The sequence below is a fragment of the Prunus persica genome, chromosome G6 (assembly GCF_000346465.2).
Source record: "Prunus persica cultivar Lovell chromosome G6, Prunus_persica_NCBIv2, whole genome shotgun sequence".
NCBI classification, from domain to species: domain Eukaryota; kingdom Viridiplantae; phylum Streptophyta; class Magnoliopsida; order Rosales; family Rosaceae; genus Prunus; species Prunus persica.
In genome coordinates, this window is record NC_034014.1 from 25,961,911 (window position 1) to 25,985,744 (window position 23,834).

General features: G+C 38.6%; 5 protein-coding genes across 9 annotated transcripts; 2 read left to right on the forward strand and 3 right to left on the reverse strand.

Moving 5' to 3' along the window:
* On the forward strand, positions 981–4,556 carry LOC18775163. The gene is made up of 5 exons (XM_020567186.1): positions 981–1,327; positions 1,956–1,995; positions 2,092–2,252; positions 2,337–3,110; positions 3,831–4,556. The coding sequence occupies exons 1-5, from the start codon at positions 1,118–1,120 to the stop codon at positions 4,200–4,202; spliced, it is 1,557 nt and encodes a 518-aa protein (XP_020422775.1). The 5' UTR covers positions 981–1,117; the 3' UTR covers positions 4,203–4,556.
* On the reverse strand, positions 5,380–12,180 carry LOC18772338 (RNA polymerase II C-terminal domain phosphatase-like 2). 4 transcript variants are annotated; one of them, XM_020567185.1, is made up of 17 exons: positions 11,731–12,180; positions 10,976–11,446; positions 10,129–10,339; positions 9,837–9,994; positions 9,657–9,727; positions 9,454–9,559; positions 9,265–9,354; positions 8,962–9,103; positions 8,630–8,867; positions 8,392–8,518; positions 8,215–8,272; positions 7,990–8,123; positions 7,825–7,878; positions 7,279–7,375; positions 6,983–7,143; positions 6,234–6,307; positions 5,380–5,915 (listed from the first exon to the last, which is right to left on the reverse strand). In XM_020567185.1, exons 1-17 carry the CDS (start codon positions 11,998–12,000, stop codon positions 5,807–5,809), a joined length of 2,571 nt encoding a protein of 856 aa, XP_020422774.1. In that variant the 5' UTR covers positions 12,001–12,180; the 3' UTR covers positions 5,380–5,806. The 4 variants fall into 4 exon arrangements, 3 of the variants coding, with proteins under 3 accessions (XP_020422774.1, XP_007204939.1, XP_020422773.1); XR_002272309.1 differs by having other exon boundaries at positions 6,728–7,143; positions 8,392–8,867; XM_007204877.2 differs by having other exon boundaries at positions 8,392–8,867; positions 11,731–12,179.
* Positions 13,222–14,269, forward strand: LOC18771947 (clathrin light chain 2). Its single transcript, XM_007205684.2, has 2 exons — positions 13,222–13,593; positions 13,683–14,269. Exons 1-2 carry the CDS (start codon positions 13,295–13,297, stop codon positions 14,161–14,163), a joined length of 780 nt encoding a protein of 259 aa, XP_007205746.1. The 5' UTR covers positions 13,222–13,294; the 3' UTR covers positions 14,164–14,269.
* Positions 14,276–17,869, reverse strand: LOC18772698 (putative serine/threonine-protein kinase). Of its 2 annotated transcripts, XM_007206168.2 has the most exons (7): positions 17,537–17,869; positions 17,227–17,408; positions 16,339–16,451; positions 15,926–16,136; positions 15,440–15,677; positions 14,961–15,111; positions 14,276–14,781 (listed from the first exon to the last, which is right to left on the reverse strand). In XM_007206168.2, exons 2-7 carry the CDS (start codon positions 17,303–17,305, stop codon positions 14,413–14,415), a joined length of 1,161 nt encoding a protein of 386 aa, XP_007206230.1. In that variant the 5' UTR covers positions 17,306–17,408; positions 17,537–17,869; the 3' UTR covers positions 14,276–14,412. The 2 variants fall into 2 exon arrangements, with proteins under 2 accessions (XP_007206230.1, XP_020422021.1); XM_020566432.1 differs by lacking the exon at positions 16,339–16,451.
* LOC18773146 (serine/arginine repetitive matrix protein 2) lies at positions 19,104–22,348 on the reverse strand. Its single transcript, XM_007208393.2, has 5 exons — positions 21,851–22,348; positions 21,624–21,741; positions 21,165–21,279; positions 19,933–20,877; positions 19,104–19,711 (listed from the first exon to the last, which is right to left on the reverse strand). The coding sequence occupies exons 1-5, from the start codon at positions 22,041–22,043 to the stop codon at positions 19,451–19,453; spliced, it is 1,632 nt and encodes a 543-aa protein (XP_007208455.1). The 5' UTR covers positions 22,044–22,348; the 3' UTR covers positions 19,104–19,450.

Here is a 23,834-nt window from a genome sequence, read left to right on the forward strand (position 1 = left end):
AGCCTTTACTCCAACCATCAAAATAAATTTCAGACTGATTGTAGGTTTGATCATGTAAAGACCTTTTTAACCCATTGGCCATGAGGTGATACAGGGATGAGCTTTGGAAGTTTTCTTCATTATCTGAAATATATATAATTATAAATTAATGTGTAACTTTTCTTTTTGTTTACAAATTCCCGTTTTAAATCTCATTTTGTATCTTTATTATATTTGAGAAAGAGAAAAGAAAAGAAATATAACCCTAGAACCTTTTTTTTTCTTCTAATAGTATATTCTTAAAGAGACTATTCACCCAATGAACAAAATTTAAAATAGACATTACGAACTCAAAGTTGTTTAAATATGGTCAACACAACTATTTATTATTTTTTTTTAATTTTAAAATTAATTTTAAATTTTAAATAAAAAAACCTCTCGCAGGCACGAAATCTCTTGTAAAGAGACTAATAAACCTTTAAGATAAAGTTATAAAACAAATCTATGAATAAGAATGATATAATTGAAAAACAATATTTGTGCCTGATAAGTAATACTACGTACATCACGCAAATTATTACTAGTTTTAAGCAAGCTACATACATCGTGTATATTACTACTAGTTTTAAGCAATTAAAGCAGAAAACGCAACATTTGCCAGTTTTAGTGGTTATTATTAACACTAAAACGGATTAAGGGCTGAGATTGTGAGATTGAAACAAGCAGTGATTACGGAGTATATGATGTTGAAGACCACATCTTCACATTATCTTTCTCTCCATGCTTTGCTTTGAATCATGTCCCTATGATGAACTGTAAAACCTGAAAAATGGTTGGTTGAGATTCTCACGTTGGGGTAAAAGTCAGATTCAACTCAACCCCAAATAGTGATGACGTGTCCCAAAGCCACGTGGAATCGGATCCGAAATCTTTATCCCCATAAAGGGCCCCACCACTATATATACAACAACACTAAACGTCGACCCTTCACTCAACGAAATTAGCCAAGAGAAAAAGTGATAGAGACCCATACAAGCAAACAAAAACTTCTCTCTTTACCTCCTCTCTTTCTCTCTCTCTCTGGAAATCGAAAGCAACCAACTTTGATTACAATTCGACTTGTTTCAGTGACCGAGTTATGAAGACCCTGGTGAGCCCGAGTTCGAGGGTGGTCGTGGACAAGCACTGGGACAGAGAGAAGAATGCCTTTGTTCACAGGCTTGAAGCTTGTTTTCTTAGGCCTAAGCGAAGTGTGGATTTTCGGTTCTTGAATTTGGTGTGTTTTCTGCAACAGAGCAAGCCTGTCAAGCCAGTCAAGCCAGTCATTTGTCTCTCATCAAAAACCCAGGTCACCTTCTTCATCTGTCTGCACCTTCATGATTTCATTTCTTGATTTTTGAAAAAGTTTTGCCTTTTGTTTTCTCTGTTTCTGTTTCTAGAATATCGTATATTTTTTCTCTGCTTTTATCATCACCCTTTTCTTTTTCTGTTGCGGAGAAAGTTTTGGAATCTTGCTTTGGATTGGGGCTGAAGAGGGTACTGCTAGATTCTCAACTTTTCTTCTTCTTTTTGTTCTGTTTGATTCTTGAATATATTTTTAATGGGCGCTTTTGTGAAGGATTGAAGCTTAGGCAATCATATGAGATGTCAATCTTGTTACTTTTGCACGACACTGAGTTTGAACTTTTCACCACTAGTTTTTGTTTGTTTCTTCTTTTCGTTTATTTATGTATGTTTTCAAGATCAAGAAACGTATAAGAGAACCTTTATACGCGTGTTCATCTTGTTCTGGAAGCTTTGTTTCATAGAGATAGAATCATGCAATGTAATGGGAAGATGCAGGAAAAAGATGATTTACAAAATTTGCTTTTTTTCTTTCATTCGGATTTTAATCATTATCCAAGAAGACAATGTATTAATCTGAGTACTACTTGTACTGAAATAGTCAATCTGATTTTTGAGCATTCTCTATGCAGACTGAATTGGAGGTGACAGATGATCAAATCCAAGAAACACGTAAGTCCTTTGTCTTTTTTCTTTTTTTCTTTTTTTTTTTTGATAATAAAAAAATTCTGCATTTTTGTCTCACTGAAAGTATTCCATGTTGTGCAGATCATACAAAAACTATTCATGTCAAATTCCAGTTGCAGAAAGAGTGCTCGTTTGGGCAGCAGTTCCTCATAGTAGGGGATGATCCTATGTTCGGTTTGTGGGACCCTTCAAGCGCAATACCGATGAACTGGTCAGATGGGAATGTGTGGACCGTTGAGCTGGTGAGTAAAAATCTACCAAGAAGTGAATTTTTTTTTGTTAAGTGAAGACCGGGTTTGGATTTTGATATGTTTGTGTTTAATCAGGATATACCAGTTGGGAAATCGGTCCAGTTCAAGTTCATACTCAAAGAAATCACAGGGAATATCTTGTGGCAGCCTGGCCCAGATCGAATTTTCCAGACCTGGGAAACCAAGAACACAATCACTGTTTGTGAAGATTGGGCAGATGCTGAACTTCAGAAAATAATAGAGGAAAATCAAGCTAATCAAAGTGTTGGTTCTAATGTTAACTCAGATATGTCGATTGTAGCTGAGAACCTGACTCTTCCAGAAGAACTGGCTTTGAATATCACCAAGGAACCAACCATTGCTGATAGTAGCACTGATCTAGCAGAGAAACCATTGGTGGAACCATGGAAGGAACAAATTGTTGCTGATAAAGTTTCTCCTTCACAAGAGGAACCCAAAACTACTGTTGCAGAGAATGTTACCCCAAAATGGCCAAAGTCATATATGGAACCATGCGAGGAACAAATTGCTGCAAGAACTAAAGTGGTTGACGAAGAGAGAGTTATTTTTCCAAGTGAGGAGTATGCAGCCATCTCCAATAAGGAGTTGTTGGTGGCAGACAACATTTTTGGCAATAATGGCAGAGCTGCAACAGAAAGGAACCTTTCAAGCACTCACATTGAGGGAAGCCTAATCAACTATGAAGAAGGTCATGTTCTGGTACCTGGCTTGACTGCTTCACCAGCTATTCCAACTGAAGAAGCAAAGAAAGAGAAAGTTGAGAAACAGATGTCTTTTGATGATGGCTCAGTTGGAGCCTTCGAAGCCAAGGATCTTAAGATGCCAGAGGTAACTGCTTGATGAGAGTGCAAGTTCTTTTTCTTTCTCTTTGTCTTCTACTACTTTTACCTCAGCCTGAAATAACACTCCATTCCATTTCCGTAAACCTCGAGTTGTCCAGGACTATAGGAGATTCTTTACTTTCAAATAGTTTTTGGTTCCATCTTGTATGTTTTTGGAATCGATGTTTGTATGGAGAAAAGTTCAAGAAGATGATGTATGGCAAGGTATCTATTTGATTTCATCAATCCAACTAAAAGATTAGAAACGTTTTGTTCCTTACAATCAGCTGTCAACAAGTTGAACATCTTCACACTATATTGTTGTAATAAAATTTGTATGCTACAGCAGTTTAAGCAATAGAAACCACAAGCAAGTTTTCTCCTAGTGCAAATCAAATTTGTGCTGTGTGATTAAAACTGAACTATCCGCTGTCAAAATGTGACACTGATTGCTCTATCAAGCATTTCATTTATTTGTTTTCTGCTGGTAATCCTTGAGCATTTCCATAGTCAAATATTCAATATACAGGAACCCTATTGCTAAATCATGCGGATGATGTTGTACGTATAATCATTCACCAATACTATTGCATATCGTTTGTGATTAGTGTTATGCCTAAGGTTATGTATTGTTCTCAACAGCAGATTTTGATATAGCTGTTCGTCCTTGTTAATGCTATTGTTGATGTCCTCTTTTCTGTTACTTTTCATGTACTCAAACCAATAGATTCAGCTAGGCTTGAAGCAAGAGCCATACAGTGACCCACCTCAAGCAGAAACAACTGCTATCATCAAGGATAAAGTACAGAGTTTCGACGATGAACTTGAGCAAAGCCCTGCTAAAAATGCAGAACATTCCAACTCAGAGTCAGCCAACGGTAGTGTCTTGCACAATGACCCACCTCAAGAAGAAACAAATGCCATGATCAACGATAACGAAGAGAAGTCTGAGGACGATCAACTCAACCAAATGCATCACCCTGCTAAATGGGCAGACCAGTCTGACTCAGAGCCAATCAACGATAATGTCTTAGACAATGACGTACAATGGGGTCGTAAAATGCTGCAGAAATTTCTGAATAATTTCCGATTGCTTTAGTACTATCGACCTTGTAGAAAACCTGGGAAGGAATTTCTTGAATCCATTTAAGGCTGTGACTCTCCTGCTTTGTTGCTGAAGTTTTCTGGTGGCCCGCAAAGAGGACAGGGGAGAGGGTAGCAATTATTGTATATGTAGTACATATGAACTTGGTTGTTTTCAAACTAGTAGTATTGCTGCTTTCTTAGGATGTAAGAGTGCTCTCAGGTTTTGTATTTTTTTGGTCTGTCATATGCATACCAGGACATATCAATTCTGTCATGATATGTGGGAGGAGAATTTGTACCAGATACAACAAACTTTTGTAAAGTTTCTTCATGATGCTAATTGAATAAGGATTTGATTGCTTCTTTCTAACGTTGTCATGAAATTAGGGTAAGACATAATTATAAGGTGGGAGTTGCAGAACGAACCACCGGGAAGAATGAAAATGCTCAATTCCAAATTCCAAGCCAAGTACTGAGAGCCTTGGTGTTCATTATCAAACATTGCCCACAACGTACGGCATTTGGGTGCTTTTTTTGCCTCATTTCGAGGTCGGTATCTTGTTAAAATATAAGCACTCGACTGTTGAGATTTATAATTTCAACCATTACAGCTAGATTTGTATATGCCTTTTTTTTTTTTCAATCTGAGATTCTGAAGCCAGATCTTTATAGTTTATCTTTTGGGTCGAATGAAGCAAATTTCACTACTTTCCTACTCCATATTTTATTTTCTTCCTTGCATTCCAGTCTACCTGTATCTGATACCATATGAAGAAATGAGGAAAAAAATACATTTTCGAAAAACACAATTTATTTACTTTGGCTCAACAAATTTATTTAAGAGAAACGCTAACTACCTTTCCCACTTACTATTTTTCTTTGTCTTTGTTCATTAACGGATCATATTAATTCTTTATTTTTCTTTGTCTTTGTTCATTAACGTATCATATTAATTCTTTGTCTTTGTCCACCAACTTTGTTATTGGACCAGATTTACAATCAAATAATTGCGTGATGGAAATAAATTAAGCAACTTCCTCCAATATTACATCAGGCTTTCTGACCAAACCCGTAAATCCTGTGTGTTTTCAACTTCACAATATCCTGGGTGTGTTATTTGAAGCAAGGATGGACAGATTATGATATTTGAATCTGAACTAACTTTGTTTCCGGAACAAGACGGTCTCAAATTTCACTTTCCATGCAGAAACCCTTGTATTCATTCTAATTTACGCTAAAGTTCAAAGGGTTAAAAAGCATATAACTATATATTCATGTGAAAGCCAAGATGACCTGATGAATCAGAGATATAAACATCTCCAACCTCAGTTTTCCATTATGTACGCGAGAAAAGATGGGGCAAGATGACAAAAAAATAGCCCACCTTTCCACCGACAAAATTACACATATTCACCTTGGTAATATCCATTGCCGTAAATGCCGACCCATCTCCTTTTCCTTTTTCGTTCCTTTGGTTTCCCAAAACTACTGACTAGTTACAAAATCTGGATGCTGGGGAGAGATGGAGCCACTAGACCTCGCCGAGACCATCGTTTCATTTCTCAATGGAGGGGGAAGAATGCACTAGTGGAAGCCTTGATTAATACAACTTTAGTGTCAAGGTTTGTCTGAAGGTACATTCTTCTGCGGCCGTGAAGATGATAAACTTTGTGAGCCATGCAATATTTCTTCCTTTAATCGTTTATTTGGAAGAGACTGTAGCAATCTGCAGATAGATGGTAACTAAAATAAGAACGTGGAAAACTGACATATTCACGATTTAGAAACATTGAACTCATAAAGCCTTTTATTATTCAAGACAGGTGCCATATGAATTAAAATCATGATTTTGTACTATTCACCAATCATACAGATACATAAGAAGACATCTAAAAACAAACAAAAAAGAAGAAAGGAGCCGAAGTTTTACATAAAACATGAGTTGGCCAGATTTTTTCGATCCAACCAAGAACCCTTCAAAATTCCACATGGTTTTTTGGATAAGGCTCGATTCAAAAAGGGTAAAAAGAAAGTACCATGTTACCTTGGAGAACTTGCACGCTTTTGAACTTGCTGACTCACCGTAATATAAGTACTTCCAGGTTCAACTTCAGCAGCCTGTATATTGGTATTGAACACATGGGTTTTAATCAGGATATTCAACACAAAGGTTATTATGTTCACGAATTAGATGGAGCTATACTATTCCAGAAAAAGAAAGGAGCGATTCATGGTTCAGAAGCTTCACTCTCACAGGAAGAAAAAAGAGAGTTTCACCGCATTGCTCAAGTTAGATCCAGAATATATATCGGGAAGAAAAGGGAATCTGTGAGAAGTTTAAAAGTCAACTAGAAGCAATACAGTGGGAAAAAAAAAAGGTAGGGAGGTAAAGATAAACCCTAATTAGTATGCTTATCCAATTGGAAGGTACTGAATAATTATTATTCTTACAGGTTAAGAAAAGAACATAGCTAAATCAAGTACATAGGAATACTTGGATAATGGGTAGAAATGAGGGACTGACAACCAAGCCCGTACCTTTCAAAACAGGAATTAATGGAGCCTCTAAGGCAGCAGTAGCACACATGAAGCCAGCTCACTCCGCTTTCAGTGTTTTAGCCATCACATCTTCGTGAGATGCAAATTTCAAAAATAGGAGTGGTTTTCCTTGTAAAAAACCACTGCCCCTCATCTGGAAATGTCTTGCCCACATACCCTTTATCCAAGCATCACCTATGTTTTTGAACATAGAAAATCAAATCAACTACTGAAAGCATGATCAAAAATCCCCACCTCAGAAGTGCTTTCTTTAGGCATTCCATCTTCCATTAGCAGCTCAGTCAATTCAGGACCGACGATGTCCAATACAAATCCATTTTCATTCCCGACCGAGACTTTATCAATATCTCTGTCCACAGCTCCAGAACGAGGTGCGAGATACGCTACATATTTATCTGCAATTCCGTTCAGCACATAATTTTTCTTTATATTTGTTTGGCTATCATATTTCAAACCACTAACAAATACAAATGAAAGCATCTCAGAAAATTGCAGGGAAACATATAATTTTGGTCAAAGAATAATGTTACCAGCCAAGCTGTGAAGAGCATTCTCAGCAGCCTGTTGTTGAGCGTCCTTCCTCGTCCTACCCATTCCAAAACCAATCTTCTCTCCAGTGAAGAGAACCTTTAGAAACAAAGGTTAACAATGAGCATGTTAGAGTCTAGTATTGATACAAGATAGTTCCTCGAAATAGAGAAGACAAATGAAAAATGTATAAACAAAAAAATTAAGATATGGAGTTTCAAATAATTTCCATGTTTGCTCTATTCATTCCACCAAACCAAGAAAATGAACTTTTTTTTTTTTCGCTGCCAGCCTATTATTGATTTGTTCTGCTAAAGAAAGAGATAATTGAAAATTAGGGTCAGCCTATATTCAGACGCACCACCCTTTAAGACAATTTTAAGTTCAAAGCATCTGTTGGTGATAATTTAATCATTTTACCAAAATCTTCGTAAAAGCTAAGCATACATCCTTCAAAAGACAGTACAACAGCTGTGAAGTTAACAAGTAGAAAAAATTGCCAAAATACAAATGAATATACATGGTGTATAGAAGGGAAGTTCACTGACCTCAACAGAGAACTGCAAATCATTACTGGTGCTTACAACAGACCTGAACTCAACCTGGGCAACAGGCCACAACATCATAAACTCCATTAGGAAAAATTAGAGAGAGAGAGAGAGAGAGAGAGAGAGAGAGAGAGAGAGAGGGTATAAAACTCAAGCTAATTCTACCTTTGAGCTGCATCTTCGTCCAATTTCCTGCAGCACTCCAATAGATAAAGGGGACGGCAGGAGGTTCACTTTTGCAGATTCTAAATGAGATTCTCTATTAAAAGAAGATGCCTGATTCTGGGATGCACCAGCCTCTGCACAAAAAAACCAAAGGTAGAGTCATCAAAAGAAGATGCCCGATTCTTGTGTGTACAAGCTCTTGTACCATGTGATAAATTAACTTACCTGATAGCTGACTTGGAGGAGGAAGATTTTGTTTTTGTAAATCTTGTCCAGAGCATACCTGCAAATAGAGAGATTTTGACCACCGAGACATTTTCAGAGTGCTTATTAACACCTTAATTAAGATTGTCAAAACCAGCGAGTGATTCTAAAATGAATTTCAAAGAATTCTGAACATACCTCTTCCCTTTTCACATCAGATTTGTGTGAGAGCAAACCACTGGGAGTAGAACTTGGTGTAGCAGGACTAAAAGGATTCTGGTGAACTAGCTTTTCAGATTTTATGATGTCAGGCGGTTGAACAAACCCAGAAGGTCGATTACTCGGACCACTGGGAGTAGAACTTGGTGTAGCAGGATTAAAAGGATTCTGGTGAACTAGCTTTTCAGATTTTATGATGTCAGGCGGTTGAACAAACCCAGAAGGTCGATTACTCGGAGGTCCTCTATTGTTATCGTCATCCACCAACCATCCCCCTTGTGCATGTATTGAGGATGCTGGCATTTGTGCAGGTACCCTAGATAGATGCGGGAGTTCAGCAGAGGTTTGATTTCTCATATCTAGACCAGGATTTGTACCAAGGAGTCCTCTCTTCATTTCATAGTCACGATCAGAAAAGCTGTCTCGTCTAACAGGAGGTCCAAGCAAACCAGGTTCTGAGGCATAATTGGAGATAACTTAGTATAAAAGCTAGGCAGTATAACACCACGAAATACTTTCAAAACCAATATCTTGGGATGAAGCTCATACTCTGAGAAGGCATGACTGGCCTTGAAGATGCTGCACCAACGACATTGGGAAGAATTGCAACAGGTGCCGGAGAGTTGTCAGATCTTGCCTCAGCGTGATTTTTCAGAGAATGAGCCACTGAGTCTGTACCAAACTTGTCATCCTGAAAAATATAATTGTTCAAAATATGAACGATAAATTATCATCATGACACATGCACACAACATGCCAATTCTCTAATTTAAAGACACAAAATGTTTCCCCTGCACTCATTTTCTGACATCAGATGAAAGATAACAGAAGCCATACAGAGGAAAAGCTTACAGATTGGTTTATTCTCCTTGCAACTTCACCGCCATTCATTCCTTCACTAACAGGAGCATTAACATTTCCATTGGTTGCCAAACCAGCATCCTGTAATTCAAAACATCGGGACGACACCATAAAAGAATAGACATGGAAACAAAGTTTCATTCAATTAATATAAAAATCGAATATTTTTAATTCACATACCTCAGACATCAAGTAATTGCTCACATCAGGTGCAGGAGGTAAATTTACCACCTCATCTTCATAAAAAACTTCAGAGATTCTTCGCAGTAAAATCTCATCAAACTCTCTGGAAACAATGGCATTGCAAAGGAGAAAATCAATTACAAAGACAATTCCCACTGAACTTATTATTAAATTAACCACATAGCATTAACCTATCTTACTTGAAAAAACAACCTCTGACATTGCATGCAACATTTCTTGCAACACAGAGGACGGGAACGGGACTTGCTGTCTGTAAAATAAAAGGTAAGGAAAAGAAAAGGAACTTGTCAAACTAAGAATCTTATGAAAACAAAAACAAGCTTTCGTTAAGACAAATCTTAGGAAGACAGATTTAGCACCTCTGCTTGAGGAGCATAATAAGGAGTGAATGCTGGAACTACATGAACTCGAGGTTGATCCTTATCTTCCCAAACCTTTGAACGGTCATCAATTACCATTGCCATCTTTGGATGGCACACTCCATGTTGAAAGACATTGAGTAAAGATTTCCTGGAGCCTGATAAGTCCAGAACCATGAGGGTTAGAACCGATGTGCTAAAGCAACTATTTAAGCAACAGCTTCTACTGGTTATACCATCACCGGAAACTTCAATTTCTTACTGTTAGTTACCATCATGTTTGGATGCTTACCTGTTTTGACACAAACAACACGGTCCAGAAGTTGCTTTGAACCTATTAGGTGTGACTCTGGATCAAGAAGCCTCCACATTTCTAAGGCATAATCCCTTTCAGCCATGGTACAGACATAAACTTCAAACCGCTTGCGTCCTTTTGCAGTTAAATAACTTCTCAAATCTTCCCACGCAGGTCGTAACCTCACAAGCACGCTGGTATCACGAATCTGCATTAAAACGTGATATTATATCGTACCCTTCTGCACACTGGAATCAATGGAATCAAATATATCTCATAAAATGCAGCTACTTATCCATCATTCTATATTGTTGTAAGAAGATAATTAGTCCAATACTGTACAAGTTCCTGACTAATCCAAATGACAATGAATTTTGCAAAGAAGGCAGAATAAAGAACACTCAGTAAAAATTAATGCATGCCTCAAATGATTGACAATCGGCCAAACAAATGTTGTTAAATACACTGCAGATGTTCAGAAAACCTAAGCTGCCCACCCAAATGCAAAAACGCAATACTTAGTTGTGCAAACAACATTATGCAACAGCAACATGCACCCGAACTGTCTCTGCTTAAGGACAAACTACGTTCTTTTCATATCTTTTTGATTGGGTTGGTCTTCACAAGTACTAGTTATGAAAGCTAATGGACGAATTGTTACAGAAAATGTAATCAAGCTATTGAATCCATCTTAACCCCATTGCAACATTTTTGTCTTCAGTAGTGAGCATTTTGTATAATGAAATGCATTCCGTCATTCTAAACTTCTCCACTTACCAATCCAAAAAGGAAACCAACCGAAACATAAATAAACTAACAAGAATGAATAGAAGATCTTCCAAACCTCGGGATTGATGCGAGTGAGCACAATGTTCTTATCTGGCAATCTAATGATAGGCCGAACAATTTTCTCGTGGTTATCAGACAGCGGAGGAACATCCTCCTGTTGAACCTTGTACACCTTTCCATTATCCACCACACAATCATTATCTATGTACTGCTTCAACAGCCACCGATCGTCCATGTACCGCTTCATTTCAGCAGACATTCCAGCTATTCTCACCATGTCACTCTCGCGTGCAATCCAGCTTCGTAAGGCCTCAATTCTATCATCAAAAGACTTCATGGTGTTGGCAACAATCAGCGTCTCGTCGAGATCAAACACAATTGAGAGACACCTTAGATTCAGCATTCGTAGTGAAGCACTGTACAGACCTACAGGAACCGCATAGCACCAAAAGCATGGAAACTTCTTCTGCTTACTCGGCATTGCCACCAAGTGAATCTCTTCACCACCAACCACTACAACCGCAGTCTGCATAAAAAAATCAAATCACCGCATTATTACACTCCTCTTGATTAGCGAGAAAATAAAAAAGAAAACCTAGATCATATTCTTCCTCAATTAAGATATTAACTGAGCTAGCTTTACTATCCCAGTTAACTACGCGTTTAGAAAATCAATGAATACCACGAAACTTCGGATTGTTTTTCTATGCTGGCGGTACATTTTCTTGGGAACCAAACGGAAAACTCAAACTATAAAAATTTAAATAAACAAAAGGCTAAAAATGGGAAAGCGGAGCAATTGAGTGGGACCTTGAACTCGTAGAAGCAGCAGGCGTGAAGATTGATCAAATGGGGCTGTTCAACAGGGGAGGTCGATTCGAGCTTGCATCGAACCGAAAATGACGAAATCGTTTGGAGAATTGAGAGAGGAGGACATCGTTCACTTTGTTGCGATATGCGGTTGATTCGAATCTCATTGTTTGGGAACTGGAACTTCTGGTCCTTCACCGGAATAGCATCCAGTTCTCCCAAACACAGGTCGCCGTGGAAGACCACGGACTTAAACCCTAAACGGCTCATTTAGATCAATTTGAGAGCGAAAGCGGGAAAAGTTTGGGGCCAATTCGTAAATGTTGACGAAATCAGGTGGTTTTTTGTGAAAAATTGTGGAGTATTTCTCCAGTTTTGCTCTCTATTTTCTGCTCCTCCTCTTCTCACTCTCAGACCTCTTCGCTCTCTCTCTCTCTCTCTCTCTCTCTCCTCTCCCTCTCTCTGCCTACGGTTTCAAACAATGAGACTCCATATGTATTTATATGCGCAAGGGGTCAGTTATTTTTCGGAAATTACCAAAATATCCATTTGGTACGGAACCTATTGCCGTTGCTCAGCAATTGCGTGTCTTGCCCTTGGCGGGTAACAATTTGTCCTCGTGTCATATGAGGAAGGCCATTGATTCTGGTTCCCCGCCTATTGACCGTTGGATCATGGGTAGGATATTGAACTTGTGTGAATCTTTCGGCTCAAGACGCACAAATTTTAATTAAATTTTACGGGACAGATAATTAAATTTTATCACGAGTCAAGCAACGAATTAACGGAAATAAGAGAAGAACTTGATAGAATTAAAAACATTTTGGATTTGAAATTCAGTATATAATTTATATGTAAAAAAAACACTTAATTTTATATTTCAAACACAAAAGAAATCAACAAAGAGTCCAACCTAAAACAGATAAATATATTAGTTTAAATATTTTGGTCAATAATTGGCTGGAAAAGATTATGTTTTGGTCAACAAAAATCATCCTTAGTAATTTGGACTATCAGATATAAAAAATTCATTGGGTATCCTAAAAATAAATAAATATATATATATATAATAAGTGGGTCGTAAAATGGGCCCCTTGGACTAAATTGGGCCTTACAAGACCCAATAACATCCCACATGAAAATTCCATTATTTTGGATCCGGCGCACCGCTTGTCAATCAAAATCAGCGTGATTACGAATAGATCTCCAATGCGACCGATCTCACCGGAACATTACTTGCGTAAAAACAAACAGTCACGCATTTGACGAACATTCTAGGTGATTGGTCGACTGGAAAGCAAAATGTGGCGCCAAGCTCAGATCAGCAGAGCTCTCACACGCAACAAATCCAGCACATGTGTCACTCTTCTATGGCACTTCAGAACATCGTATCCTAGTGAACCAATGGAAACTCAGCACGTGCCCGCATCTACTGCGCTTGGCAGCAGCGTAACGCTATTCCCCGCGCTTTTAAAGATACGAAACGAGGACCTGGAGAGATTCACTGGGACGTGGTGCGCGGAGGACCACGGTCGGAGAGAGAGAGAGATTATTAAAAAAAAACATGTCATCGTTCGGATCCGGGTCGACCCGCCCGTTCGACGACGACGGGTATACGGGCTACGATCCTCGGCTCGCGTCCAAGCAATTCGACTCGTTCTCGAACTTCGACGCCGACTCCGTCAACGACTCGTCGCCGATCTTCTCCAACCAGCCGTACCTTGCCGGAGACAACGCGTTCAGCTCTCATCCGGTGCCGCGAACTCAATCGCTGCCGTCGATGTTCTCCAAAGGCGGACCGTCGTTGCCGTCTCCGGCTGAGATGGAGCCGGACGAGGGCTTCCCACTGAAAGAGTGGTGGAGGTGAGCGAGTAGACTCAGTTTCTATTGAATTTTGATTGATATAGTGATGTAAGAGCTGAAACTGATCAAAGGTGTTCCTGAATGCGCAGACGAAACGTGCTTGAGTTGGAGGAGAAGGAGAAGAAGGAGAAAGAGAAGTTGCAGAGGATAATCGAAGAAGCAGAGGCTTACAAGGTGGAGTTCTACAGGAAGCGTCAGCTCAGCGTTGAGAAGAAGAAAGCGTCGAACAGAGAAAGCGAGAAGGTGTTTGTGGAAAATCAAGAGAAATTTCAAGCAGAAGCTGAGAAAAATTACTGGAAAGCAATCGCAGAGCTTATACCTCGCGAGGTGGCAGCGATAGAGAAGAGGGGGAAGAAGAGAGACAAAGACAAAGAGAAGAAGGCTTCCGTGGTTGTGGTTCAAGGGTCAAAGCCTGGAAAGCCAACCGACCTCACGAGAATGCGTCAGATTCTTGTGAAGCTTAATTACAATCCCCCTCAGCATATGAAGCCCAAACCAGAACCAACAGCTCAACCCAAACAAGATGCTCAAGCAATTGTGATTAATGAAGCTGCTGTAGCTGCTGTTTAGAAAGAGTTAATTGTGATTAGAGATTGTTGATTTTGTATGATGATCCTAGAGTTGATCATAATTTAGAACTTCAATAATAATTTTTGTTTTAATGAAATGTATGGTATGATCATTTCTTTCAAATTACTATGCATTTTATTTTCACTTAATAAATCAACAACCACTTTGCGTACTACAACCTTTGTTTGATGCCAAGAAGCTGCAAATTTTGCAGGCTTCGAGCAAATAATTATGAAACCCTGGAAATGATCATCTAGGAAGCATTTGTGTTTCGGTGTCGTCGTAGATCAATGAGCGGGTGGAAGTTATGTCGGGATTCGCCGATGATTGCTTGCGTTTCCCTGAATGAGACGATGATGTACCCGACGAACTGGGACCGCCGAACTTCCGGGATGCCTGCTCCCTTGGCTTTGGGGGCTCTAGTAGGGCATTCTCATTTATGTGGACCTCTTTGGAAAGCATTTCCACCACTTGCTTCATTGTTGGTCTTTGTTGCGCGGCTCCTTGAGTACAGAACAGGGCAACCTTAATGAACCGCATGACCTCAGCCTCTGAATATGCAGTCAATTCTGGATCAACAATTTCCAGCAGCCTTTTTTCTTCTCTTAGTTTCCATGTCTGCAGAAGCATATAAATAATTATGAGACTCAAAATATAACACTTGTAAAAAATTGCATCAACAATTATGTGGTTCTAGTAAGAAAACTGAACCAAACATATTTTGTCAATCTAGAAAAGACCCCTCCTCACCCAAGAACCTTTACTTTTTTGGCTGATAATTTACTAGAAAAGCATACCCATTCGACCAGAACCTGCAGTTGCTCCCCAAAGGCTGCCTTGCTACTACTTCTGCCACTGATTATCTCAAGCAAGACCACCCCGAAACTGTACACATCTGCTTTCTTTGTAAGCTGTCCCAAAAGTGCATATTCTGGGGCCAGATATCCCCTGCAGACACAGAACATTATTGTTAGTGCATAGAGGAGCAAATAGATAGAGAAAATGGAAGAAAGAACATCCATAATATATCAGTTGCTAATGGCTATTGGAATATCCTCTTCTCTACACTACAAGATTATTGACTGAATTTCAGGCAGCTTAAGAGCAACCACTTTATAAACCTCGATACCAAATTGAATGTGAAGTTATTACTTAATATTGATGATTTGATTTATTGAGATAACCCCCCAAGACACCACATTTAGAAACAAACTTCTGAACAACTACATAGCCTAGGCTGTATTTTAATGAAATGTTTAAGGGAATCCAAGCTTACTCTGTTCCCGCCACTCTAGTACTAAGATGAGTGACGTTATCTGGAAAAAGTTTTGCCAGCCCAAAATCTCCAATTTTAGGATGGAAATTTGCATCAAGAAGTATATTGCTAGCCTTGATATCTCTATGGACAATATGTTGCTCAGCTTCCTCATGAAGAAATGCAAGACCAGTAGCTGTACCAAGGCAAATCGCAGCTCTCTTTGGCCAATCTAGAAAAACATATTTACTTCTTGAACCTGTCAGAATAGTTGTTGCATTTTAGCATACACTGAAAATTTGACAGATTAGAGGGTGCAACATTACCTTAAGAGAAATATTACATCTTTGAACAAATCCAAAAACTTAATCAAACATTTAAAAGAGATAAAAACTTCCAAGAGGATAAGATAAAAGGGAAGAAAAGCAGGGTCATATGTCATTTCAATCAAAAGTTTTGGATAATGAAATCTTAGACAACAAAAAACTTCAATATTGTAATAATTACCAAGCAAAGAACTTGCAAGACTGTTGTTCTCCAGATATTCATATACCAATATTCGATGATTGTCCTCCACGCAGCAACCAATGAGCTCAACAAGGTTTGGATGTCGCATACTTGATATCACGTTAATCTCTGTCAAAAATTCATTTGCTCCTTGTTTAGATTCTGCAGAAAGACACTTGATCGCAACTTGGGTACCGTCTCTTAGAACTCCCTGCAATCATAAATGATATAGCAGTGTAAGAAAGAAACAGGAAAGCGGTGCTTGTATAGTAGTCAATCTTGGACCTTTAGAAAGCTTTCACTTGGAGTCTTTTAATGCTGGCCTTACAAAGAGACTTAACGGTCCAAGATTTGCTACTTATGCTAGCTCCATATTAGCCTACTACACAAATAAAAAGCTTCATTGATCTCACCCTATAGACAACTCCATAACCTCCTCCTCCTATCCTGCTTGATGGATGAAAATTCCTAGTAGCTGATCTCAATGAATTATAAGAAAAGAGCCTTACATTGCTGGTGGTAATCCCTAATTACCATACAGACATAAAAACCCTTGTGAGATCAATTTATCCAGTTCAGAAACATTAATGACCATAAGAAAATATCTAATGGCATGCATGTATCGGAAAACATAACCTAGCCTAACACAATAATCCCTAAAGAAATTTTTGTTCTTTCATATAAGGTTCATATTATTTCTAAAATCATTACTCGAATAGATGGTCAAAGAGGTGGAGGCAAAAACATAAAAAGGGGTCTTGCAGAAAATTAAACGCAAAGATACACGAATCTAAGATAACTTTTCCATTGTAGCTTGCCAATTCCCTACTGACTTTCACAAGGAAAGAAAAACGAACTTGGACAGAACCATCTGGTCAACAACACGAAAAGTTACACAAGAACGATAGGAATGTTGCATCCACGGAAGCTTGTGTTGCTGCTAGATGAGAGAATTCTCACTTCTCACATGCAACAAAAACAGATGTTTCAAGCTCAGAACTTTGGCAGCGTTGCGCCCATTGCCCACAGAATTTTAACGGTTTATCTGATCTACTGAAATGGTATAAAGGTGCAAACTAGAGATTTAAGATGACCCATTTGCATCCACTTAAAAAAAACTGAATTTGATAAACTGAATTTGATATTGAAATTTAATAAAGAACCAGAACACTACAAATGATAATCCATGCTACAAAGGGAAGACACAAAAAATTGTACGTTTTACGCTTTACTATTTTACAATGTAAGAGTTCAGCTAGTAATTAATTATTAAGAAAACCAAGTCATAGTGATTTGCTTACCTTGTGCCTGGACGGACGACCCGGAAGCATTCCCTTCTTTACTCCTATTGAACACACCGCCGAAGCAACCACAAACCATTGCAACTCGCAATTCAGCTTTCCTCAACCCCTATCAACATGTCTTCTTAAACCTTAAACCGTACTCACAGGCACCAAAGCAAGCTCGAAAACCCAGTAATCCACTAAACAGAAAGGAGCAAAAACAGAACTAAAGTCAAAAAAATATTCAGATCTATAAAACAAAATTTAAAAAAACCAGGAACAAATTCACATAAAAAAGTGAGACTACAGTGGAATCTAGAACCCTGACCTCAAATTGGATTGTTTCTTCAACAGAGAAAATGCCAGAACAGTCCTGTATGCTTTTCTGGGCCTGTTGGGTTATAAACAAAAACCTAAACCCAAATATCTTAGACACAGAGAACGCGCATGGAAGGTGGAAAAGTAGATGGTTAAGCTTAAAATCCATGTTCCGTATGAACAAATGTTTCAGAAATAAGAATTCGGTTAGTGAATTTTAGTGAGAATATGTTAATTGGAAGAGGTCAAAAGTGTGCTATTAACAGAAGTAAGTGGAAAGGCAAGGACGCTTTTTTGATGCTGACATTGGTTTTCCTCTTTTCTTTCCATTATTTTATTACCCAATATACAAGAAAACGAAAGATTATAGCTTAGCAGAGTAAAAATCAAGTGGGTTTGTGGCTCTGCTTAGATGCCTTCGGGAGAGACTTATGCGAGTGCTCACATTGCTAAAAGTCAAAGTTGATTCATCTGCTCATTTATCCTCCATTCTTTATGTCTTTTCTGGCTCTGGTAGGTAAGGAGTCACAGACCCATCTGAGGTTTCAAACTTACCGAAACCAAGATTTTCATAAAAGAAAAGTAATTCTTATATTTATATTATATGGCTAATCATTATTTTATTATTCTTTGCTGGGCTATGAATATTATATAATAGCAACACAACAACCCATCTATTTTTATTTTAAAAATTAAATAGTTAATGGCAAACATAAGCTTAGTCAAGTTAATTAGAACGGATATGTTCCTCACTCTCTTTGCACCTAACTTCCCACTCGCATAAATAAAAAAGATTAATTACCTAATCATTGCTTGTTGGAAAATGAATTAATCTCCACATCTTAAAATGGAGATTAAGTTATTAATTCCATTATGAGTTTTATATAAATAATGATTGACAGCCGTCTACAAGTGTGAGCAAATTCTCAAAAGCATCAAAGTGATATTATTTATTCATAGATTTCAAAGAGAGATGTAACAATGTCATTCTTTCTAGGACCAGTGGTCTCTAAACTCTGCAGCAAAAAGAGAGAGTTGGAAGTTTGAATTTTGAAGCCAGGAAACTGGCTACTAGATTTGAAGGCAAATCATTCTCTTACTTCGAAATTGTTTTCTTCATCCTACTTTTCCGATTCTTTACTTTATTAGAAAGTCGGTCCAAAGAGGAAGAATTACTAGAACATGAGAGAGAACAGTGACCGTTTACCAGTCGGTGAATAACAAGAAAATTAGGTTGACATTTGACAGGGACATCCATTTGTGTGGAACATAGTTAAACACCTGTTTAGATTGTCAAAGGTTTGTATTTTTGTTTGTATCTCCAGAATCCAAATTGATTTGCTATGTCTAGCATTCAATTGCTGAACCTCAAATAATATTATCTTCATTTTAAACACCTTGAACTTTTAATTTGTTATCTATTGTTGAGATGCATAAGCAACTCCACATAGCACGTCCTGTGTAATATGATAAAAATACGAAGAATGAAACCCAAAATTGGGTAATCTTTGATATTTTGAAGTTTCATTTACCCAAAGACTATGTAGAGATGCTATCAGACTGAATTCCATAGTACGAGCAGCAAATTGTAAATGCTGAAGGAGGTCTTCAACTTTCATTCATAAAAAATCCAATACAAAATCATTGCTAATGAGAACCTAACTGATGACAGAGAATGTGGTTCATCAAAGGCGCCTGATATTTTGTTCGACTAGCATAGCAAGGATGTTCAGAATAAACATGCACTCACAAACTCTCTAACATTTACAGTATTATAGTGCGCCTTCTACCATCAGCTCCTTTCGGGGATGAGTTGTGGCTTAAATATAGTGCTAGGTAGGCCCCCATGTAAAATAATAATGATGGGAGAATAACAAGGATGGATGCGAAACCAATAATCCGGGGTCGATGGTACTATGAGTGGTCACCTACCTTGGTGGCTTGCAGGGGAGGAGTTTCCTCCCTCACTTCCAAGATCAACATCTTCAATTTCACACCCCTCTAAACTAACAGGAATATTGCTGACACTTGGTTCGGAGCTGGCATTGCTGCATGTAGCAAGAGGAGAGTCCGTAGCACTAGTAGTTTTGCTTTTTGCTGGTCTCGTTCTGACGCTGTACACAGAGGAAGCCGGAACATTCGTCAAAACTGGCCGTAGATTACCTGTCATGCTTCGCCTTATATCCTGCATAAGCAAATTTCATAATTAAATTAAAAATTGCTTCGGAAGAACAAAGTTGTTTGGTTAAGGACACCAAGCATAGGCTGGATAATACTGAATGGATTGCAAGATCTGAACGCCAAACATTATGCATGTTATCCCATATATCATTATGGTCACTGAACAAGGTCTTAGCTACGCATTAAGTGAACAATGTGCACTTGAAGAAGGAAAGCGATGCATACCATGTGCCTCATAGCCATATCAAAGGACTTCTTTGAAAGGTTTCTTCCAAAGCCAGAGCTTTCAGAGGACAGAGACTTCCCAGCAGAATTGTTCTGAGTAGTGTGGTGATCATATTGCTTAGGTGGTGCCAGTTTCCTCGAGTTTACTACTCTCTCAACCATTTGTGTTCCAATAAGTACAGGGTTTACATCATCACTGTCATTGGAAGATGGTCTGCTTATGACTCGATGGGAGTTCCCATTAGCAGTGGCACTACCATATGAAGCCCGACCACTAGAAGGTGATGGCTGTCTTGGTTTTCCATTAGAATTACCAGCAATAACCGAAGATGACCTAAAACTTGGTGCTCCAGGCCGATCCCTAGAGGCTGAAGCCGGCCTTTGTGGCAGTGATGTTCTTAAATTTGGTGGAGCATCAAGTGAGAAACCAGGCATCTCAGATGATTTCACAGGCCTAGGTTTTACTGTTGGGGAACTTCCACGTGATGGCACGGGATTTTTTGAACTTGTGGGACGTGGCTTTGTTGCTGAAGAAGATCGACCAGGAGGAGCAGATAGGGTAGGTGCAATTGATGAACTTGGTCGATGGGTTGGTGTTGCTGATCTTGATGTTGACTTGGAAGCTGGTACAGAAGGTCTGGCAGTTGGTGTAGAAGAACGAGCAATGGACCTAGAAGGAGTTGAAGACCTCACTGTAGAAGCCATAGGCTTAACGGATGACAAGGTGGCTCGTGAATTTGGGGTGGAGGATCTTGAGGGCTTGGTTGATGAAGGTAATGAGGACCGTCCAGTTGGTGTTGCAGATCTACGAGGAGCAGCTGCTGGCCCTCCAGCTGATGAGGGCCTTCTGTTACCAATACTGGAAGAATTCAGACCAGATGTCAATGTTGGATGCTTAGATGCTATATTGCCCCTTGAAGTACGTTCTGGTTTGATGTTTGCTAGCTGCAGCCCAAGTTATTGACAACATGACAACATAAATTTGCAACTCATGACTTGATAAGTAGAACCAAAAATCCCAAAACAATTAATAGAACACCTGCAGTTCTAACTAGGCAGGCATAAAAGCTAGGGAAGATTCAAGTCATTGAAATGTTATGATTTTATGGATAGAAGATCATCATTTTAAGATCAATGAGTCGAATGTAGGAATGCTGCACATACATATTACAAAATTAAACCAGGCCTATAAATATTAAGAACTCAGGTTGGCTCGAGTCGAGAGTTCTCACCCTAGATTTCGGACCGGATACACGGTCATTAGGAACCTCAGTCTGACTGATCGCAGTTTTCAGTGCTTCCGAATCCAAGGATGGAAAAAGTGGGGTAGCAGGGGGAGTAAGAAGCCTGGATATTAGAAGAGATTACCAATTACGATACCACAAGTGAGATGACATTATCATTATTCCAGAATCCAGACCAAAGCATAGAGATTAGAGTGAGAAATAAAAGTCCACAAAATGAACAAGAAATCCTGCTCTATTCAGGCTTAATCAACTTTTCTTAAAAACAGTCCCTTAGAAACAGAACACCCCCTGATTTAGCAACCCATCTGTTACAAACAAGTTTTTTCATCAATTCTACAAGTTATTAGATGGTTCATCCTAATCAGACGGTCAAATTACTCAATCAGTTATAAACAAACATATCATCAATGCTTTAAGCTTTGACATGAACTTACTATTACTCACCAATCGTAATCAGATTTCTCATTCTCCGAATTCAAAAACTCATCCATTCGGCTCTTTCTCTGCGGCGCCACAGGTCCAACAATCCTAGAAACCTCTGAACCTCCACGGTTATTAGAATCTGCACAAAGTAAGCACAACCCATCATCAATATCAGCCCAAACAAGCAAAAAAAGTAACAAATACCGAAACTTTTGAAACTACCAATAAGAGCCCAAACGACGACGTACCAAGAGGCGCAGCAATAGCATCGAGCTCATCAGCGTTCTTGTTAGGAATGAGGAGAAAGTTGGTTATTTTTTCCTTGTCCTTCTCGCGCCTTCGCATCTCGAGAAACAAAGCGAGCTCTTCATCTCTGTCATTCACATTCACCACCTTCCCGAAGCTTCGCTCTCGTGCCCTCGACTCCACGCTCACTTCCATGGTCGTCTCTGTAGCTCAGTAACACAAAGATTGCAGGAGAGAGAGAGTAGAAGAAGAAGAGAGGAATTGAGGAGCTTGGGAGAGACAAGGTGAGTTCTTTTCAGCTGAAGTTCAGGTGCTGATTTTTGTATTATTTTGTGATTGCCTTGACAAGAATCACATAGCCAGTGAGTCGCCTTCTCTGTTTTGGAAGCATTCAGATTTTTGAAACAAAAACAAAGCATCAGGAAATTAATATTTTAGTGGAATATTTATGAAGATGGTGTGGATGGGCTGAGATGTGGAGATAACCACGAGAGTGCCATTGCTTCTGATTTTGCGCGAGACGTGGCTTTCTCCTAATCATTTTTTTTGGGATTTCATTTTAGTCGTCCTCATAAACTGTAGACATGTGAAGATAAAGCTGTATTACACGAATTCACGATGCATGTGAAATGTGAAGTTTCATGGGAAGTTCGATACTTGGAAAAGAAATTATGTTTAGGTTATTGAAATCTTAGATTTTTTTTAATAAAATTTTCGTGTTAGTTAAAGAAATTAATCGATCATCTACCGCATAATATGTTAAATTATCTAATATAATAATATTACTCTCATTTGCAATTGTTTCATGTCAACATTTCAACTACAACTTCAACAACCGTACCTATGTTTTAGATTATCTAATAATTGATGCCCTTTTGAATATTGATGATAAACAAGCATTAATTCAAGCTTCTCCCTATATTTGCGTTAATCATACACCATCTAAAACCAATAAAAGATTGGAAACTTGCATAAAATACATATTACTTGCAAAGACAGAAATCTTATAGATAACATTTTCAATTCTTTAAATTCACACGCCATTTTCCATGAAGTAGCTTGGAAGAAGTACAAGCACAAGAAGCTCCAAAATTATTCAGAGATTAATTTGATTTGAAGTTGATGACGAAAACAAGAGGGGCAATCTCGTGATTAAGTGCTAAAACAGACCCATTTTACGAACGAGATTTAAAGCGAGCGAGAAACATTCCCATTCGCCTTGGCACATGTTGGAAGCCTGGAGCGTCTCCTCGTCTCGAAACGCCCAGGAATTAATTCAAACTTTGGCGTTCAAAAGATGCCCAGATTTAAACGTGGGCTGTTGGATTTCTCGAGATGATCTACTCATCATCGGACGGCTGTTGTTGGTCGGCGAATTTAAAAGGGTCCTGCATGGCGTGGGCCTGCCTCGTGAATCGTGTGGTTTAAATTTTGGTATTTGCCTAAAAAATGCGGTCCGTGGGCCCCAATTAGATTGAGGATTGTTGTGATTGGCCAATAACCTATGGCCCAAACAAAGCCCAACCTGAAAAGGACCCATAGCTTTTAATCCAGCTAAAATTTACTCCCAAAGTTTTTGTTTATTATACTTTTTCCTCAAAAGTTTTCTGATTGTTTAATACTGCCTAATTGCCACTAAGGATTTGGTAAATTTTTTATTTTTAATGGGTTATTATACCCGTTAGATGGTAATGAAACGTCTCTATTGTATTTCGATTATCGCTTGTATTATAAAATAAAATAAAAATAAAAACCAACTTTTTAATGTAAAACTGTAAAATTCGTTGATAAACATAGCAAATACAAGATACAAAGAGAAAGAACACAATCCCAAAAGAGGTTCTTGCAATGCAGAAAATCTAGAAAACATAAAAATCAACATTTTGGATGCGGTAGAAATACATGTTTGGATCGCTTATGGTATGTTGGGTGGAAGTTTGTGAGACGTAGGCCATGTGCCATGCTCCATGTTTGAGTCCCATGTTT

Excerpts from the sequence above, each read along its gene's own strand:
- LOC18772698 (XM_007206168.2), bottom strand. The coding sequence starts at position 17,305 with ATGGTTTGTGGTTGCTTCGGCGGTGTGTTCAATAGGAGTAAAGAAGGG. Across the intron at positions 16,137-16,338 it reads GTTATGGAGTTGTCTATAGG|GGAGTTCTAAGAGACGGTAC; the intron begins GTGAGATCAATG and ends TTATGATTGCAG. Across the intron at positions 15,112-15,439 it reads ACTAGAGTGGCGGGAACAGA|GGGATATCTGGCCCCAGAAT; the intron begins GTAAGCTTGGAT and ends CTGTGTCTGCAG.
- LOC18775163 (XM_020567186.1), top strand. The coding sequence starts at position 1,118 with ATGAAGACCCTGGTGAGCCCGAGTTCGAGGGTGGTCGTGGACAAGCAC. Across the intron at positions 1,996-2,091 it reads TGATCAAATCCAAGAAACAC|ATCATACAAAAACTATTCAT; the intron begins GTAAGTCCTTTG and ends CATGTTGTGCAG. Across the intron at positions 3,111-3,830 it reads AGGATCTTAAGATGCCAGAG|ATTCAGCTAGGCTTGAAGCA; the intron begins GTAACTGCTTGA and ends TCAAACCAATAG.
- LOC18773146 (XM_007208393.2), bottom strand. The coding sequence starts at position 22,043 with ATGGAAGTGAGCGTGGAGTCGAGGGCACGAGAGCGAAGCTTCGGGAAG. Across the intron at positions 21,280-21,623 it reads GAGAAATCTGATTACGATTG|GCTTCTTACTCCCCCTGCTA; the intron begins GTGAGTAATAGT and ends TCTAATATCCAG. Across the intron at positions 20,878-21,164 it reads TATCCGGTCCGAAATCTAGG|CTAGCAAACATCAAACCAGA; the intron begins GTGAGAACTCTC and ends CTTGGGCTGCAG.
- LOC18771947 (XM_007205684.2), top strand. The coding sequence starts at position 13,295 with ATGTCATCGTTCGGATCCGGGTCGACCCGCCCGTTCGACGACGACGGG. Across the intron at positions 13,594-13,682 it reads CCACTGAAAGAGTGGTGGAG|ACGAAACGTGCTTGAGTTGG; the intron begins GTGAGCGAGTAG and ends CTGAATGCGCAG.
- LOC18772338 (XM_007204877.2), bottom strand. The coding sequence starts at position 12,000 with ATGAGCCGTTTAGGGTTTAAGTCCGTGGTCTTCCACGGCGACCTGTGT. Across the intron at positions 7,879-7,989 it reads GACGAAGATGCAGCTCAAAG|GTTGAGTTCAGGTCTGTTGT; the intron begins GTAGAATTAGCT and ends CCTGTTGCCCAG. Across the intron at positions 5,916-6,233 it reads AAGCGTGCAAGTTCTCCAAG|ATTGCTACAGTCTCTTCCAA; the intron begins GTAACATGGTAC and ends ATCTATCTGCAG.